Raw genomic sequence first — 18067 nt, forward strand, 5'->3', positions numbered from 1 at the left:
GGCCTCAAATCCAAAGTCCCTGACTCCGTGGTATAATTCTCAAACACGTAGCCTAAAGCAGATAACTCGTAAGCTGAGAGGAAATGGCGTGTCACAAATTTAGAGGATCATCATTTAGCCTGGAGAAATAGTTTGCTGATTTATAAGAAAGCCCTCCGCAAAGCCAGAACATCTTACTATTCGTCACTGATTGAAGAAAATAAGAACAACCCCAGGTTTCTCTTCAGCACTGTAGCCAGGCTGACAAAAGGTCCGAGCTCTTTTGAGCCAACCATCCCTTTAACGCTAACTAGCAATGACTTCATGAACTTCTTCACAAATACAATTCTTATCATTAGAGAAAAAATTACCAATAATCATCCCACAGATGTAATATTATCTACAGCTACTTTTAGTACCATCGATGTTAAGTTAAACTCTTTTTCTCCTATTGATCTTTCTGAGTTAACTTCAATAATTACTTCCTCCAAACCATCAACGTGTCTTTTAGACCCCATTCCTACAAAACTGCTCAAAGAAGTCCTGCCATTAATTAATTCTTCGATCTTAAATATAATCAACCTATCTCTAATAATCGGCTATGTACCACAGGCCTTCAAGCTGGCTGTAGTTAAACCTTTACTTAAAAAGCCATCTATAGACCCAGCTGTCTTAGCTAATTATAGGCCAATCTCCAACCTTCCTTTCATATCAAAAATCCTTGAAAGAGTAGTTGTCAAACAGCTAACTGATCATCTGCAGAGGAATGGCTTATTTGAAGAGTTTCAGTCAGGTTTCAGAGCTCATCACAGCACAGAAACAGCTTTAGTGAAGGTTACAAATGATCTTCTTATGGCCTCTGACAGTGGACTCATCTCTGTGCTTGTCCTGCTAGACCTTAGTGCTGCGTTTGATACTGTTGATCATAATATCCTATTAGAGCGATTAGAACATGCTGTAGGTATTTCAGGTACTGTGCTGCAGTGGTTTGTATCATATCTATCTAATAGACTCCAATTTGTACATGTAAATGGAGAGTCCTCTTCACACACTAAGGTCAATTATGGAGTTCCACAGGGTTCAGTGCTAGGACCACTTCTATTTACATTATACATGCTTCCCTTAGGCAGTATCATTAGAAGACATAGCATGAATTTTCACTGCTATGCAGATGACACGCAGCTCTATCTATCCATGAAGCCAGATAACACACACCAATTAGTTAAACTGCAGGAATGTCTTAAAGACATAAAGACCTGGATGGCCGCTAACTTTCTGCTTCTTAATTCAGATAAAACTGAGGTTATTGTACTTGGCCCTGAAAATCTTAGAAATATGGTATCTAAGCAGATTCTTACTCTGGATGGCATTACCTTGGCCTCCAGTAACACTGTGAGGAACCTTGGAGTCATTTTTGACCAGGACATGTCCTTCAACGCACATATTAAACAAATATGTAAGACTGCTTTCTTCCACTTGCGCAACATCTCTAAAGTTAGAAATATCCTGTCTCAGAGTGATGCTGAAAAACTAGTTAATGCATTTATTACTTCCAGGCTGGACTACTGTAATTCATTATTATCAGGATGTCCTAAAAACTCGCTGAAAAGCCTTCAGCTAATCCAAAATGCTGCAGCAAGAGTACTGACAGGGACTAGAAAGAGAGAGCATATTTCTCCTGTTTTGGCTTCTCTTCACTGGCTCCCTGTTAAATCCAGAATTGAATTCAAAATCCTGCTCCTCACATACAAGGTGTTAAATAATCAGGCCCCATCTTATCTTAATGACCTTGTAGTACCATATCACCCTATTAGAGCACTTCGCTCTCGCACTGCAGGCCTACTTGTTGTTCCTAGAGTATTTAAAAGTAGAATGGGAGGCAGAGCCTTCAGTTTTCAGGCCCCTCTTCTGTGGAACCAGCTTCCAGTTTGGATTCAGGAGACAGACACTATCTCTACTTTTAAGATTAGGCTTAAAACTTTCCTTTTGCTAAAGCATATAGTTAGGGCTGGACCAGGTGACCCTGAATCCTCCCTTAGTTATGCTGCAATAGACGTAGGCTGCCGGGATTCCCATGATGCATTGAGTTTTTCCTTTCCAGTCACCTTTCTCACTCAGTATGTGTTAATAGACCTCTCTGCATCGAATCATATCTGTTATTAACCTCTGTCTCTCTTCCACAGCATGTCTTTCATCCTGTTTTCCTTCTCTCACCCCAACTGGTCGCAGCAGATGGCCCCGCCCCTCCCTGAGCCTGGTTCTGCTGGAGGTTTCTTCCTGTTAAAGGGAGTTTTTCCTTCCCACTGTCGCCAAAGTGCTTGCTCATAGGGGTCATATGATTGTTGGGTTTTTCTCTGTACCTATGAAGCGCCTTGAGGCGACTTTTGTTGTGATTTGGCGCTATATAAATAAAATTGAATTGAATTGAATTGATTGTGGTTTGGTTTATGTGGTCCAGGCTCATAGAAAACAGGTCTAGCCCGGATCTGGCATCAAGCTGGCACTTCTGACTGACTGGTGTCATGGCAGAGTGTATGTCAACCAGATGTGGGCCAGGTCTGGCAATGATGGCACTATTTATGTTCCTATTTTCCTATTTTAGTTAGAAGACCCAAAATGCCATGTTGTAATACTATACTGCTATGGTAGCCAACGTTTCAAATGCAGGTTTGAGAGGTTTGTGAGGGTACACTTTATCCAAAACCTAGTGAGGGTTTACTCATGTTTACCACTGGGATTTGGGATTTTATTCATGAGTGATGTTAAGGTGGAGTGCAACTTGGACAGGGAGATTGGTGTAGCCTCAGCAGTAATGCACTGTACCAGACTGTTATAGTGAAGAGAGAACCAAGATGTAATTTATCAGTTATCTGCATTCCAGCACTCACCTACGGTCATGAAATCTTGGGAGTGACCAAAAGAGCAGGGTCATGTGTACAAATGACCAGTAATGGGAATAACGGTGTAATAAGTAATGGTGGAGCTAAGGGGGCAAAACAATCGCATGAGTGCTGCTGTTTGGCTGAGGAAGAATAAAGTAGTCGTAGTAAACCAATCACATGACCACTTCAAGATGACAAAGCAACAAGGTGATATATACCAGTTTTTAAATTGTGTTGATAGGCCACGTAAAACCAGAGTCATGATAAACAATATATACGAGTTGTTTTTTCCTGAATACTTTCGTCATGTTTACTGTCTAAGGACAGCGCTAGCAAGCACTCTCTGCATATGACCAAAAAAATTTTTAAAAAATAAAAGAAAACAAAAAACAGCCCTTTCGTGTTGGTGGAAAAATGTACAATGTCGACCAATCAAAAAATGATATGGCAACATGACATTTGGTTGTTTAGGAGGAGGGGGAAGATTTAGGAGTGACGGCGAGAAAGAGAGAGACAGAAAGAAAGAGAGTGGAAATGAGAGAGAGCGAGTTTTGAGATGTGAGAAATTTGTGACGTTTAGCGTGTTTGGAGTGTGTAGTTAGTGTCTTGTCTTGTGTAGTTAGTGTGTAGTGTAGTGGATAGTTTTGTGTTGTGTGTCAGAACAATGAGGCGACTGCTGAATGTTACAGGTGCTGGCAGATTACAGTGTAAACGGTGTCTCCAGGTAGAAAACAGGAGGAGTGATACACCTCCTGCTGTCAGACGTGCAGGTATCAGGCTTGTGATGTTCTCCTTTATAGTTGACAGAAATTCTTTTTGGAGTGCCACAAATAATTTGTGTGGCATCTTATTTAATGCAATACACCTGATTGTTATGTAAATAGTTTGAAATGGTTAGTTAAAAAAAGGGTAAAAGGTAAATGGCTGCAAATAACTTTGTTGTTTGCAAAACTTGTGCATAGGATTTTAAAATTTACAATTTATATTTGCATTTAAAGTTATGAAATATGATGGTTGTTACAGTAAAAATATAACTTTTTCTACTCGGACTTTATGTTTTTTGTCTGATTTTAGATCAGTTTTGCTAATATAGTATGTCAAAATGAAAACATAACTGTAAATTCAGACACATGAGGTTGTGCTGAAAAGAATGATACCAAACAAGGCAAAGTAAATAGTTTTTAAAGGTGAAATGTAGAGGGAAAATCAGAAGTAGTCAAAAATATGCCAATTATATCCTATATCCCCAGAGGGTTAATCATTTTTTTTTTTAAAAGTAACGCAAGAGTTACTTTTCCTAGTAATTAATTACTGTTAGAATCTTGTAACTCAGTTACTAACTCAGTTACTTTTTTGAATAAGTAACTAGTAAGTATAATTGCCCAACTTGTCCAACACTGCAAATGACTGAAATTACTTTCCTCTGCAAGGTGGCTGGACTCAGATCTAGAGCTAGGCTTAGGAATTAAGACATTGGGATAGAGCGTAGAGTAGAGCTGTTTCTTAAATTTTTTATCTCCACTGGAGATAAAAAATTAAGTTAGCAGTGTCTGAATGCATTATCCATTTTCTCCAGATTCTAATTTTGCCACTGTTCATACCTTAGGAGTAGGATGAAGACCCCTGTTTTCAGATCTGTACAGAGTTGTAACCTCTCGGAAAAGAGCCAGCAGGAGGAACACTGTCCGATTCCTTCGTGTAGCCATACATTTCTAGTGTATTTCAAATAAAAACAATAATAAAAATCACAAGTATAAATAAAGATACAAGTAAAAATGGGCATATAGAGTACAGCACTATGGTGAGTACAATAACTATACAGCTAAGCATTTACGGTCTTAGCAGTGATACTGTACAACATCATTTGCAGTGCTCTATGAATAATGAGAAATGTTTCAATAAACTACCCACCCATGGTTTCATCAAAACAATATAACAGTAATAGGTAGATGAAACATGAAGGCGTGTCCGTAATATATTTATTACAGGACAGAAATACCTCACAGACTTCTTCTATCTGCTCGATGTTGCCGTCTACTAGTGCCTTGGCAACTGCATCTCTCACAGCCTTATACTCCTCTCCATACACAAGATACTGGTCCATCAGGCCTCCATCTTCATTCTTTTGACACTGTGAATAAAATTACAAAGCAAATATGTTTAAGTACATAAATTAGACCTGAGTTATTCTGGTGACTATGAATTAGTTGGATAACTGGCATAAGTTGTACACCATGGTTTGTTTCAGTGTTTGTAAATGAAAAGCTACAATCAAATAATTAATGTCTGTGCTATGGGTGGACCTTGCAGTTCCATGCCCATTCAAACTTGAAAGAGTAGTTGTCAAACAGCTAACTGATATCTACAGTTAGCGGTTTTTGTTTCATCTACAGAGGAATGGCTTATTTGAAGAGTTTCAGTCAGGTTTCAGAGCCCATCACAGCACAGAAACCGCTTTAGTGAAGGTTACAAATGATCTTCTTATGGCCTCTGACAGTGGATTCATCTTTGTGCTTGTTCTGCTAGACCTCAGTGCCGCGTTCAATACTGTAGACTATAATATCCTATTAGAACGATTAGAGCATGCTGTAGGTAATATGGTTACTGTGCTGCAGTGGTTTGTATCATATCTATCTAATAGACAATTTATTCATGTAGGGGTGGCTGTAGCTCAGGTGGCAGAGCGGGTCAGCCACTAACCTGAAGGTCAGTGGTTCGATCCAGTCTGCATGGCAGATACTAACCCCAGGTTGCTCTCAGATGCATCCATCGGAGTGTGAATGTGTATGAATGTTAGATAATTAGCACTTAAGAAGGTGTGATTGGGTGAATGAATTAGTGCTTTGAGTACTTAGACAGAGTAGAAAAGCGCTATATAAGAACCAGTCCATTTACCAAATGGAGAGAACTCTTCACACAATAAGGTTAATTATGGAGTTCCACAGGGTTCAGTGCTAGGACCAATTCTGTTTACATTATACATGCTTTCCTTAGGCAGTATCATCAGAAGGCATAGCATATATTTTCACTACTAAGCAGATGACACCCAACTCTATCTATCCATGAAGCCAGATAACACCAGCCAGACAACACACACCAATCAGTTAAACTGCAGGAATGTCTTAAAGGCCTGGATGGCCTTTAAATTTTCTGCTTCTAAATTCAGGTAAAACTGAGGTTATTGTACTTGGCCCTGAAAATCCTAGAAATTTGGTATCTAACCAGAGTCTTACTCTGGATGGCATTACCATTTTGATCAGGATATGTCCTTCAATGCACATATTAAACAAATATGTAGGACTGCTTTCTTCCATTTGCACAATATATCTAAAATTAGAAATAGCCTGTCTCAGAGTGATGCTGAAAAACTAGTTCATGCATTTAGTACTTTTAGGCTGGACTACTGTAATTCATTATTATCAGGATGTCCTAAAAAACTCCCTGAAAAGCCTTCAATTAATCCAAAATGCTGCAGCAAGAGTCCTGACAGGGACTAGAAAGAGAGAGCAGATTTCTCCTGTTTTGGCTTCCCTTCATTGGCTCCCTGTTAAATCCAGAATTGAATTCAAAATCCTGCTCCTCACATACAGGGTGTTAAATAATCAGGCCCCATCTTATCTTAATGACCTTGTAGTACCATATCACCCCATTAGAGCACTTTTCTCTCGCACTGCAGGCTTACTTGTTGTTCCTAGAGTATTTAAAAGTAGAATGGGAAGCAGAGCCTTCAGTTTTCAGGCCCCTCTTCTATGGAACCAGCTTCCAGTTTGGATTCAGGAGACAGACACTAAATCTACTACTAAGATTAGGCTTAAAACTTTCCTTTTTGCTAAAGCATATAGTTAGGGCTGGATCAGGTAACTCTGAATCCTCCCTTAGTTATGCTGCAATAGGTATAGGCTGCTGGGGGATTCCCATGATGCATTGAGTATTTCTTTCTCACTCACTATGTGTTATTAGACCTCTCTGCATTGTATGATACTTGTTATTAATCTCTGTCTCTCTTCCACAGTCTTTTATCCTGTCTTCCTTCTCTCACCCTTACCGGTCGCGGCAGATGGCCGCCCCTCCCTGAGCCTGGTTCTGCCGGAGGTTTCTTCCTGTTAAAAGGGAGTTTTTCCTTCCCACTGTCACCAAAGTGCTTGCTCATAGGGGGTCATATGATTGTTGGGTTTTTCTCTGTATGTATTATTGTAGGGTCTACCTTAAATATAAAGCGCCTTGAGGCAACTGTTGTTGTGATTTGGCGCTATATAAATAAAATTGATTTGAATTGAAAATGGTCACTGTGCTTCCTCAGCTGAAGTCTACTGTCACTAGTAAAGTAAAATTGAGTCATCCAGTTTGGTTATAAAAAACAAACGTACAAATTCATATACTATGAATTTGTACGTTTATAATGTGTCTGCGGGCTACAAAGTGAGCATCCAACCTCCTTTTAACGGTCTCATAATCACTTGCCTCCTCAGGAGTCAGGTGCAAGGATACCTATATGTCCTCTGCCTCCTCACCCGTAGTGTAGATAAGGGTCTTCACTTAATTTTCGTCCGCTTGCGTCTCCAATTCAGATGCGATGTGAAATCTGTCAAAAAGCTTTATCCATTTTGTCCAGTTATCGGACCTGAAAGTGAACTTCTCCAGCGGGGTGACTTGAAACTGACTCATATCGTCACGTCTCTTTTTGCACAGCTCCTCCTTGGCTGACGTCTAACCTGGTCCCAACGCCGAAAACCTTCGCTTATGCCCAAATAACATTTTCAGTTTTCTTCTGACACCATGTTCCATTATTGGAGGTTGTGGGTGTTATCTAACTGGAGGCATAACTCACAGACACACGAGACCTGGGCTCAGTGTTGCCAACTTAGCGACTTTGTCGCTATATTTAGCGAGTTTTCAGACCCCCTAGCGACTTTTTTTCTATAAAAGTCGCTAAAAAGACGTGAAAGTGCATATCGCTTTTACTCTCAACAAGCAGCAGGGTGCTGTAACGCAGTCAGTTCTTCTCTTTACTCTTTTACTCTTATGCTGTTTTGTGGATCACAAGGTTTAAAACTACTTATAAACACACACACACAAAGTAACGCCACCAGAGTGCCTATTTCGGGTCACTTTTGCGGTCCAAGCCCGGGTGAAGGAGCAGGGTTGGAATTGTGACATTAAAAAACAATAATTGCTAAAAGAAATTTAATTTGTAGTTCTAAATAAACTCTAAATGCACTTAGGACGTTTTTACTCACTTTATGTCTCTTCCACGATGTTATTTCTCTCTCCAACAACAATTACATTAGCGTGACCAATTATGCAAATTAGGTGATGACGTCATTTAGCGACTTCTAGCGACTTTTAGGACAGCCAATAGCGATTTTCCTTACTGAGGAGTTGGCAACACTGCCTGGGCTGTTTCTTAATTCTCAAGTACGCAAGTCCGTACTCACGTTCTCGTTAAGTCCAGACTTTGTAAGTTTGCACGGGAGTCCAGATTTGCAGAGAACGTGTGACTCTTGATCATTCTACAATTGGAACGTTAGTATACTTGATGACATCACAGCTCCGGAGTTTTTACTGCCGTCCTCTCTTAATTTAACTGTGATTAATATTTGCAACGGAAATTACACATGACATGAAAAAAATTACACATGATGTAGAGAATTTTTTTTAAAGAAATAAGATAATTTAAAAAGTCTCTTAAGCACTAATTTGCTACACATTGCTTACATATCATCTGTTTTATAATGTCTAATAAGGCTCATACAGTTAAGCACAATCACTACATGACTGAAACACAAGCTTAATCTCTCTATTGATAAAAATAGTTTACATGTATGCCTGAATTAAAACAGTTGAGATGTTGGAACACTTTTATTTTTACTTTAGTAGACACTCAAAACTTACAATAGACAGCTGCTGTTTTGGAAGGGACTTAAACAAATATTTAAAATACAATCGGATCATGTTTGGAACAGCCTTCAGAATCTCAACTTATTAACATGCTGGTTTTGTTCCCAGTGAAAATGTTTCCTCCTGAATTTAAATATTTTTAATGTTAGATTTAATTCAGAGTCAGCTAATCTCAGCCAAACCAATTTACTCAGGAACAAATAAAACACGGAAATAAACCAAACATTAACATTTATCTAAGTGACTTATATATCATGGTTAACCTGAGTAGCGAAAGACCGTGGGGGTTTTGAAAACGATGTGCCGTGAGTCCGCTGTTCTCGTCGGCTCTAGTGAACCTTAACCTCCCAGTCTGCTATCAAGCTGGTGTGTAACAAACATCTCAGAAAATGTCGGAGCTCTTTTGCAAATATGTGATGTTTTGATAAATCAAGCAGATATTTGAAGTTTACAGAGCTACATTCTCTCCTGAAAATAACTTAAAAGTTTATTTTGTGACCTAGAAAGAGTAGTATTTAAAAGTTTTTAGCGTTTGAGTTTTGAACGAAATGCATTCTGGGATATTTGGCTGTACCAAGTCCACACAAGTCACAACCGATGCATGCTCGATAAAACGGAAGGAGCGAGAGCACATCTGGGAATTTTTATTGTTCTCAGCTTGATGCGTACTTTGAATTGGAACAGTACTTGGTCTCCGACAGATGACGCATCACAACTTCACGAGAACGCAACACACAAGTAGGCATATTGAGACACAGCCCTGCCATTACTCCAATGAGTGTCCTTTAGTATTTTTCCATCCCCCTCCCAACAAAAACCCAGTACAAACGTTTCTACCTCTTATCATTCACCTTATACTACGGCTTACACTTCTGTCTAAAATGTTGTAGGGTCTTTACCTTATATAATAAAGTGCCATGAAATAACTTTTGGTGTAATTTCATACTATGGAGAAAAGTACATGAATTTATTTTTTGACTCATATTTTTGCCAGTGAAATAACTCATGACTGTTGAAGTACCTGCTGATGTATCTCTTCAGGGAAAAGCCAGAAGAACTCAGGTTGTTTCACCATTGTTTGAACGTACTCGACACCCTGTGATTCGCTGAGCTTGCGGATTAGGTAAACACGATACCAGTTATTCCCACTGTCCTCACAGAGCTTTATCACCATGTTTAGAAAATCTTCTGCTCCATCTGGGACATTGTTGCCTGCAACAACAACAGACTGGTTGTTTTAGTTCCTAAGCACTGGAAACTATAGTAGTGCAATCCAGTAGTGAAGTTATATCTCACCTGACAGTCTGTCACTGATGAGCTGGGAAGCCATGATGAGGGTCACACGCAGTCGGGCAATATGCTGGAGGTGTTGAATAGAGACTGTTGCTGGAGCAGAAGTGGCTTCAGCCAAAAAGGACTGCAGGAACTGTGTTTCATTAATGAAACACTGTAACTCTGCAGCTTTGTTGCCCTCCTGGGGCATTTTCTCCCAGATGGAGTCCTGCAAATATCACCAGTTAACTGTCACTTCATCTGACGTCTATCAGCAACAAGCAAAAAAACCAAGGACTTTGTGATACTGCTGGTATTCAAACTGTGCCTTGTTCAGATATTGCTGGATAACTACATATGTTTGAGAATACATAAACAACTCCTGTAGAATGAAACTACTTTTACATTTACACTAAATCCAGCACAGAGGACTCCTCCTTCTGCTGATCACTAGTTTAAGTTTCATTCCAGAAGGAGAATATTTACATTATGTTAGTGGGTTTCACGTTCATATTCACAACTATAAGTAAAAAAAAGACCAAACAGTAGAAAACAGAATTTCAGATGTCCTTTTAGAGACTTTTGTTTTTGGAGAATAATACATGCTCCCTAAAAGGTTGTGGTTATTCTCCAGTTACCACTTGCTTTGAAAAAAAAAAAAATTAAAAAATGTCTTCATAAATCCTTTTTTATTCCTAAAAAGGTGAAACCTTCTTCTCATCAGTTTATTTGTATAATGTAACACTATTAAATACAATTTCCAAAGGTTTTTTTTTCTAGTTTTACCTCCAAACAGTTGATGTATAAGGCATAGAGCTCTGTTTTATCCACATCATCAACAAATCTGCTTTCTTCAACAGATGACAAATGCTGCTGCAAATATTCCATGACCTCTTCAAAGCTGAAACACAGTTAGGTCAATTATATAGTGTAAGGTAAACAAGTTCAAGTCTTTTCACACATTTTATCACTAAACATGCACGAAAATTCCCAATGCTGAGAAACTTTTCAACACTGCTCAAAACATTGAAACATCTATGTTAATTCAGACTAAGAGTAATTTTATAGTGACATATTTATAGTAGGATACCTACCTGAATTTCAGTAGCAGTTTGAGAATTACAGATCGCACAATTGGGTTTTTATCTGGAGACTCATCAAAAGGTGATAAAGCTTTGGTGTGAATCTCTTTCTGATCTGTTTGGAATATAATCTAAAGTTAACATTAAAAAAGACCAATAGTAATTTATTCTAGCAGATTATGATCACTTTTTTGTAATTTTTGAAATCTGGAAGGAAATGATTTATATTATTTATGGTCGTAGTGATCACATGTAATTCCAAGAGAAATGATCTCTGGATTCCAGATTCTTTAGAAAAGAAGGTGAAAAACCCCCAAAGTGGTACCTGTCTCAGTCATCAGGTAGGAAAAAAGGTGGGCGATAACACCTCCAGATGGAGGTGTATTGTCCTTGAAGCACATAGTAGAGAGCAGATCAATAAAGAAACTGTTGCAACGTTGCCTGAATCCTGCATTTTTCTTGATAGATGCTCTGGAGAGATACAAAATGTAAATTAAACATAATGTATATGCGCTATGCCAAACATTAAGCTTTGTAACCTGATACCCCAGAACTGATTCTCTCTCAGGATGTCAGTGTACTTACTGATACTGTGTTTTATGCACACTACAAAACAATATTTTTAATTATAAAGTGAAACTCTTGAGATTGAGACTCTCTTTTGCAAGAGTGTCCTGGGATGACATAGCATTAACTTAGCTTTTATTTTCACAGCAGAAGAAACCTGAGCTCCCAGAGAAAACCTTCACAAGCACAGGTTAAATATGCAACCTCAACAAAGAACAACCTTACCCAGGTTTGAACCCATGACCATGTTGTCGTGAGGCAAAAGTGCTAAGCAACAAGCCACTGTACTGCTATATTTGAAAATGTTGTAGAACGAATGGATGACACATCGATTAAAAGTGGCAGCCTGTAACTATATTTCATAAAGGCAAATATGGCAATCCTGCCATAACAGTTGAACTAGGGAAGGGGCAAAAGGAGCCAATCTTGTTACCCTGACGCATACAGACAGTAGTAGGTTCCACCTGTGTGATGTTTTGCATAGCTACTTATTATCATTTAAGTAATTCCTTCAAATACTCTAGTAGGATAAGCCTGTAACACGTATCATGTCAGCACTCTGGATTGAACCTTTGCTGAAGCCTTAAGATTGAAAAACTTTGCACATACTCTTTAAGTTTAAAGCTGTTTAAGGTACTTCTGAGAAGGTTGTAATATAAAGCAGCTGTATAGGTATGAATGTGAAAAACAGCCGATTCCTGTGAATGTTTACACGTGCGTTATCAGCTATTTACACAAATAAATAATCTCACCTTGTGTCTTCAGAAACATGTGGCTGGAAGTCATCTGGTAATTGTTGGCGGCAGGTGGGACAGAACGCCTGTCCTGCATCAAGGCTTTCCTTGATACATGCTAAGCAGTAGATGTGATAGCATGGCAGCCCCACTGGTTCTAGAGGCTCTCTCATGCACACCCCACATTCACCTCCAAACCTTCAGGAAAATGCAACCAACATCAATCAAATTACCTTTAAATTCTTCCATATTTCATATAAATTCATTTAAAGGCCAGCTAAAAGCAAAACAAGGCTTTACCTGAAAATCTGATTAGTTGCCCCCTGTTTACAGGACTTCAGGACTTCAACTACTGCTTCAAAAGCCTGTGTAGACTTTACATCCGAGTTTCTCTCCACAGCCTTAAACATAGGTTAAAATAATAAAGAATATAGTAATTATAATCATTATATTAATTTATTTAAGACAGAAGAACAAAACAATCTTATGCCCAACTAAGGTGCTTTGTCTCATTAAAACAGACTTCTGTGCAGGTTATAGACAAAAAGATTGCCTCCATCATCTTGCGTAGGCGAAATTGCTGATGTATGGTAGAATACAGCGGTCTTTTCATTTTGTAAATTAAACCTAAATCAAACAATTTGCACTGAATAATGATTGGTTATTTGATTAGGTGTGACTGTGACCTTTTGTTAAAAACCAAACCAAACATAAACTAAAAACAAACACACACATATACACAAACACACTTACTCTACTAAGGATTTTAATGTGGTTCAGGACCAGTGTCCTGAGCTGATTGTCTTCATTTTGGAAACCCAGCATCAAATGTTCCACAAACAATGAGAGAATGTAGATGCGCTTCCAACCATGACTGCAAAATATTACAGACCAGGATCACCGTTAGTATGTTCTTGATTATATATATACACTAATAGAGCTGTGCCATGTCATCCTGGTAATTTTTATGTGATATAAAATATTTATGCTTCAAACAACAAGATAAGCCTAGGCACGACTGCGCTGTGTGTCAGCCTCCAATGACAATTTAGTAAAAAACATGGAGCTACTTAAATAACTAATAACAAAGCAGAGTACAAAATATGCAAGACTATGAAGAAGGAGATACTAGTAGCTGTTGATGTGCCACCCAAATGTAAATAACCGACTCAACAAGCTACACTTGCTAATTATCAGGAAGAGCCAGCGGTGGATGCAAATTTATGCTGTGGTCACATAGTGGTAAAGCAGGGCTTTAAGAAGTTGGCTGAAAAGCTTGACACAAAATACAATGTCCCAAATAGAAAATAATTTTCAGTTTCTTTATGTGACGATACTGTGCAGCACTGTAGAATTACACAGTTGAGTTGAGTTACTTTAGTTAGTGTTCATCTAGTACCAGTGGTTATTTCATACTTAGAATTTCCAGGAAGAAATTACCTAGGCTACTTTTGTGCTTACATTTGACTTATACCGGGTAACTACTTTTACACTGTAACGTTGCTTCTTGAACCATCTGGCAATATATTCACACTTAAAATGAGATTGTGTCATCATTGACAGCAGCTCATTGGAAAAGAGGACAATGCCCTTTATTTTGTTTGCACTAATACATGTTGCTGCCTGCAAGCTGCAATCACAAAAAAAAAAAAAAAAAACAATGTTCAGTTTTTTGTTTCTATATCATCTGAAAAAATATCATTATTGCAGATTTTCTTATAATGTTTTGACATGACTTTAGGGTTATATCACCCACCCCTACAGCATAATCAAAGTCAGCATTTTACACCTGTGCTAGGATTTACTAAACATGTTGGTTAGCAATGGGGGGAAGCATAAGTTGACACTTTAATGTCACAGAGCTTATGTTTAAATAGGTGTGCTACATCTTTGCTTACAAAGAATATACTGTATTAAAAAATCCCTATAACTTGAAGTCATAACAATAAATAACTCTACAAAAATCTTTCTTAGTTTCTTTCAGTCAACACTAGAGAGAACTGGGCAACAAAATTCTACTTTCACTGCATCAGTATCTTACCTGATGTCACGGAGTACTTTCTTGCAGTGCTCACCATATTGTTTAAGATTACTTTGAGAGCAAATCAATTCCAATGAAGCCTGCACCTTCTTCACCTTCCTCAGCCAGTGCTGGCAGAGAGTATCACTCTCTAAATTAGAAGGTTCCAGGCTTTCAACACATGCCTTGGCTGCATAGACATCCAAAACCTACAGCAGAGCAAAACAGTTTGAAGTGATTAAGCAGTTTTCTAATATTTATAATATCCTTTGAACAGTTCCATGATTGTTAAAAATATCCACACCCTAAAGGCAGTTCTATAAATAAATTCTAAGAGCACCGGGAATGAAGAAATACACTTACCATTTCAGGACAACGTCTAATTTGCTGGTTTCTTTGCAAAGGTGAAACAATTTCAGTGTGTAGAGAAATGATCCGTGACAGGTTCTGAAGACGGTTTTGGTAAAAATGATAGGCAATGTGGATGAGTGGTAGAGAAAGCTCATCATCTCGCTTTTGTCTCTGTATTTCGTCAACACAGCTGGCCATGGCCTGACAAAGTAGCTGAGGAGAAATGGCCCAAGTAGATTAATGATACAATATTTGTTTGGAATATTAGCAACTTAAACTGGCATTACATTTAATGTATTATTTTGATTGAAAAAATTCCGAATGATTATGTCCTACTCTGAGCCATGTAAAGCACCAAATACAAAGTGTAATTGCTTTGATCTGCTCCACATTGTTGCTATGCATTATAATACTTCCACACTCATTCCAGCAAACTTATATTTGTACCTTTAAAGTTACCTTTAATGATTAGTTTTTACCAATACTTTGATGAAAAGATTTAGCTAATCCTAATTGCCCCACTATATTTGACTGTAGTAAGCTGGACGGTTGTGACAACTGAGAAAAGTTTGTGCAGTGATTTTTTTCTTCTTATTGGATTTTATGTTGTGGGGTAGTGGGATTTACCTCAAACCAAAGGTAACATTAATCAAACATAAGCATTTTCAAGAAAACAAGAAACAAGCCTATATTTGAGGAAATGAAAAGTCACATTGTACTAATGGAGACAGTTATTGTGCATTTTCCTTCATTCATCTCACCTCTAACTTTTCATCTGATGCCACTTTCATGGTCATGGAAACAAAATCCTGCAGGTACTTTTTGAAAAATTCTTTTTTCAATTTTTCATTCACATTTTTTGCCATGTAAGTGCCAAGTGGAGTTTTCAAGAACAAATCATGGAAATCCCCAAATAAATGCTCTGTAAGAAAAATTTAAAAAGGTAAGAGTTCCATTAATATATTAGGATTCAATTTAAAAAAAAGGTTTAAACTAACAATTAAAGCACAACTTCAAGGCATATTTACTTTGATGTTTTGATTGTCTTGCTTGCATCATGAGCCCATCTAGGAAGTCTTTGATCCACCAACTGAATGGCATGCGGCAGCACATGGTGTGGCCACCTGTGATGTGGCTTTGTACCATTAATACTCTGTAAAAGTAAGAGGGCCAAGATTAAAAAAAAAAATTTACAAATGCTATTTTTAAATAGATGATCTAATTGTTTTTGTCTAAATGCATTTTTCATGTGCCAGAAAATTAACCACTTTGACAAGAGTAATTTTACCACTGAGCATTTAAAAAGACTGTCCCTTAAAAAACCCCCAAAGTCAAACAATTTGCACTGAATACACTGACCAGCTACTTAATTAGTTACAATTGTTCAGCTGCCCATTAACTTTCTAATCAGCCAAAGACAGTAACTCAGTGCATTTAGACAAAACAACCTGATCATCAGTTGGTATTTTAAAACATAATCATTGCTAGGGTTGCATCGCTGAACATAAACACATCAAATCTTAAAGTAGGTGGGCTTCTAAAGCTGCAGAAGACAACACTGGATACAATTCCTGTTAGCTAAGAAGAAGAAGGTGAGGCTACCGTTTGTATTAACTTGCCAAAGCTGGAGAGTGTCAAATTCTTCTATTGCACCCTTATGGATCCATCCATTTGTATCAATAGTTCCAGCTGCTGCTGGTGTAATGGTGTGGGAGATATCCTTTGGCCAAACCATTGGCCCCTTAGTACCAACTACACGTAATTTAAAAACCATAGCCTACGTATTACAGGTGACCATGTTCATTCCTTTGTGATGACAGTGTACCCATCTGATGGCTGCTTCGCACCATGTCACAAAGATCAAATCATCACAGACTGGTTTCTTGAGCATGAGAAAGAATTCTCTGCACTCAAATGGCCTCCACAGTTACCAAATTTCAATCCAATAGATGTGGGATGTGGGAGATTGACATCAGAGATGTGGAACCAACAAATCTTATCAGCTGTGTGATGCTATCATATCAATATGCACAAACATTTCAGAGGGATGTTATCACAAGAATTAGGCAGTTCTGAAGGCAAAGGGGTCCAATCTGATATGAGCAAATACCATAACCAAAAGATACCTACTTGTTTTCCACCCTCACATACGGCACACTGAGCATCTCTTTGTTCCCAAAAATTTCAAGCCAGAGGTTCCTGATATCTTCTTCATCATCCAAGAGAAGGTCCATATTGCAATCTCGGTCAATGATTGAGACCAAGTAGGCCAGAAGTGGAGTGACAACCGCTTGGATTTTCCTCCACAGTGTGTGTCTGAAAGAAATATTCATGCAACTTTCATAAAAATCAGCCTGACATCTGCTGATATCAACCCAGGATTACAAGTGAGACAAGTAACTGTTGTGTCAAAAAAAAAAAAAAGGTATGGCATGAGGCAAATGTTACAGAAACTTACAGAAATGTCCCTCCTTCTTGAAGAGAAATGACATTAGATGCCTCATTCAGGACCCAGCTTTTTGGATTGGGGACGTTGACCTCATAATCCTTTAACAGTGAGTGAAGACGCTTCCTCACAATTTCTGCAAACACTCCTTGAAAACAAAATTAATTTATGTCATCACATTTTTTCACCAAAATGCATTTTGACTGCAGTTTCATTGTAGCTGTGCATAACACTGACCATACTGCAAGGTAAATATGAATCTGTGAGTTTTGTTTGAAACTTGTGTCTTAAGTTGCCATGTAAAACAGGCTTAATATTGCTGACAGAGTATGTAACAGTATGTAAATCGGCATTTAGCAGGGTTATTTAATTCAGTAGGAGGACACAGAGGTCTTTGCTGGCATGCCAGAGAGGTCCCTTCTGTTTTTCTTATGTGTTAACGTGAGAATATGAATACAGCAACTGTGAGTGCTGCTGCTGTGCCTTGCTGGTTTCCCCGACTAGCCCCTTGAACTGCCTGGAGCCATGAGTACTGTTGTTTGCACGTGCTTTTATTTTAGTGCTTGGCAACAAGTGAAGCGGCCATGTTGTTTTAGGTCCCAACGCACCCGAGCCACGACTCAGACCTGCAACGAGGTGTTTGCTAACACAGAAAGACTGTTGCAGTTAAGGAGTGTGTGTCGGTGAGAGTATGTGTGGGCCCACCATATTATTTAATTATTTGGTTACAGTTGATATTAGATACCTTACCTTTTGTGTTATTGGAGCTAATTATCACTAAAGTGGAGTTGAATTTATAATTGACCTGCTTGTCTGTGGTTCATTTCCATATAGTC

At 38.3% G+C, this 18067-nt stretch overlaps 1 protein-coding gene across 1 annotated transcript in view; it reads right to left on the minus strand.

Annotated features, from left to right (window-relative positions):
- The window catches only part of LOC116313947 (E3 ubiquitin-protein ligase rnf213-alpha-like), a 51577-nt gene that overhangs the window by 13832 nt on the left and 19678 nt on the right, over positions 1–18067 (minus strand). The window contains exons 14-29 of the mRNA XM_039598865.1: positions 17244–17379; positions 16916–17101; positions 15814–15938; positions 15547–15707; positions 14798–14998; positions 14456–14643; positions 13168–13288; positions 12715–12815; positions 12433–12612; positions 11439–11584; positions 11126–11228; positions 10818–10932; positions 10056–10260; positions 9781–9971; positions 4861–4992; positions 4463–4573 (exon numbers count right to left, since the gene is read on the minus strand). Of these exons, the coding sequence (XP_039454799.1) occupies positions 4463–4573; positions 4861–4992; positions 9781–9971; positions 10056–10260; positions 10818–10932; positions 11126–11228; positions 11439–11584; positions 12433–12612; positions 12715–12815; positions 13168–13288; positions 14456–14643; positions 14798–14998; positions 15547–15707; positions 15814–15938; positions 16916–17101; positions 17244–17379 (2402 nt within the window). The remainder of the gene's footprint in view (positions 1–4462; positions 4574–4860; positions 4993–9780; positions 9972–10055; positions 10261–10817; positions 10933–11125; positions 11229–11438; positions 11585–12432; positions 12613–12714; positions 12816–13167; positions 13289–14455; positions 14644–14797; positions 14999–15546; positions 15708–15813; positions 15939–16915; positions 17102–17243; positions 17380–18067) is intronic.

This window comes from Oreochromis aureus, linkage group 15, assembly GCF_013358895.1.
Source record: "Oreochromis aureus strain Israel breed Guangdong linkage group 15, ZZ_aureus, whole genome shotgun sequence".
In the NCBI taxonomy this organism is placed as follows: Eukaryota; Metazoa; Chordata; class Actinopteri; order Cichliformes; family Cichlidae; genus Oreochromis; species Oreochromis aureus.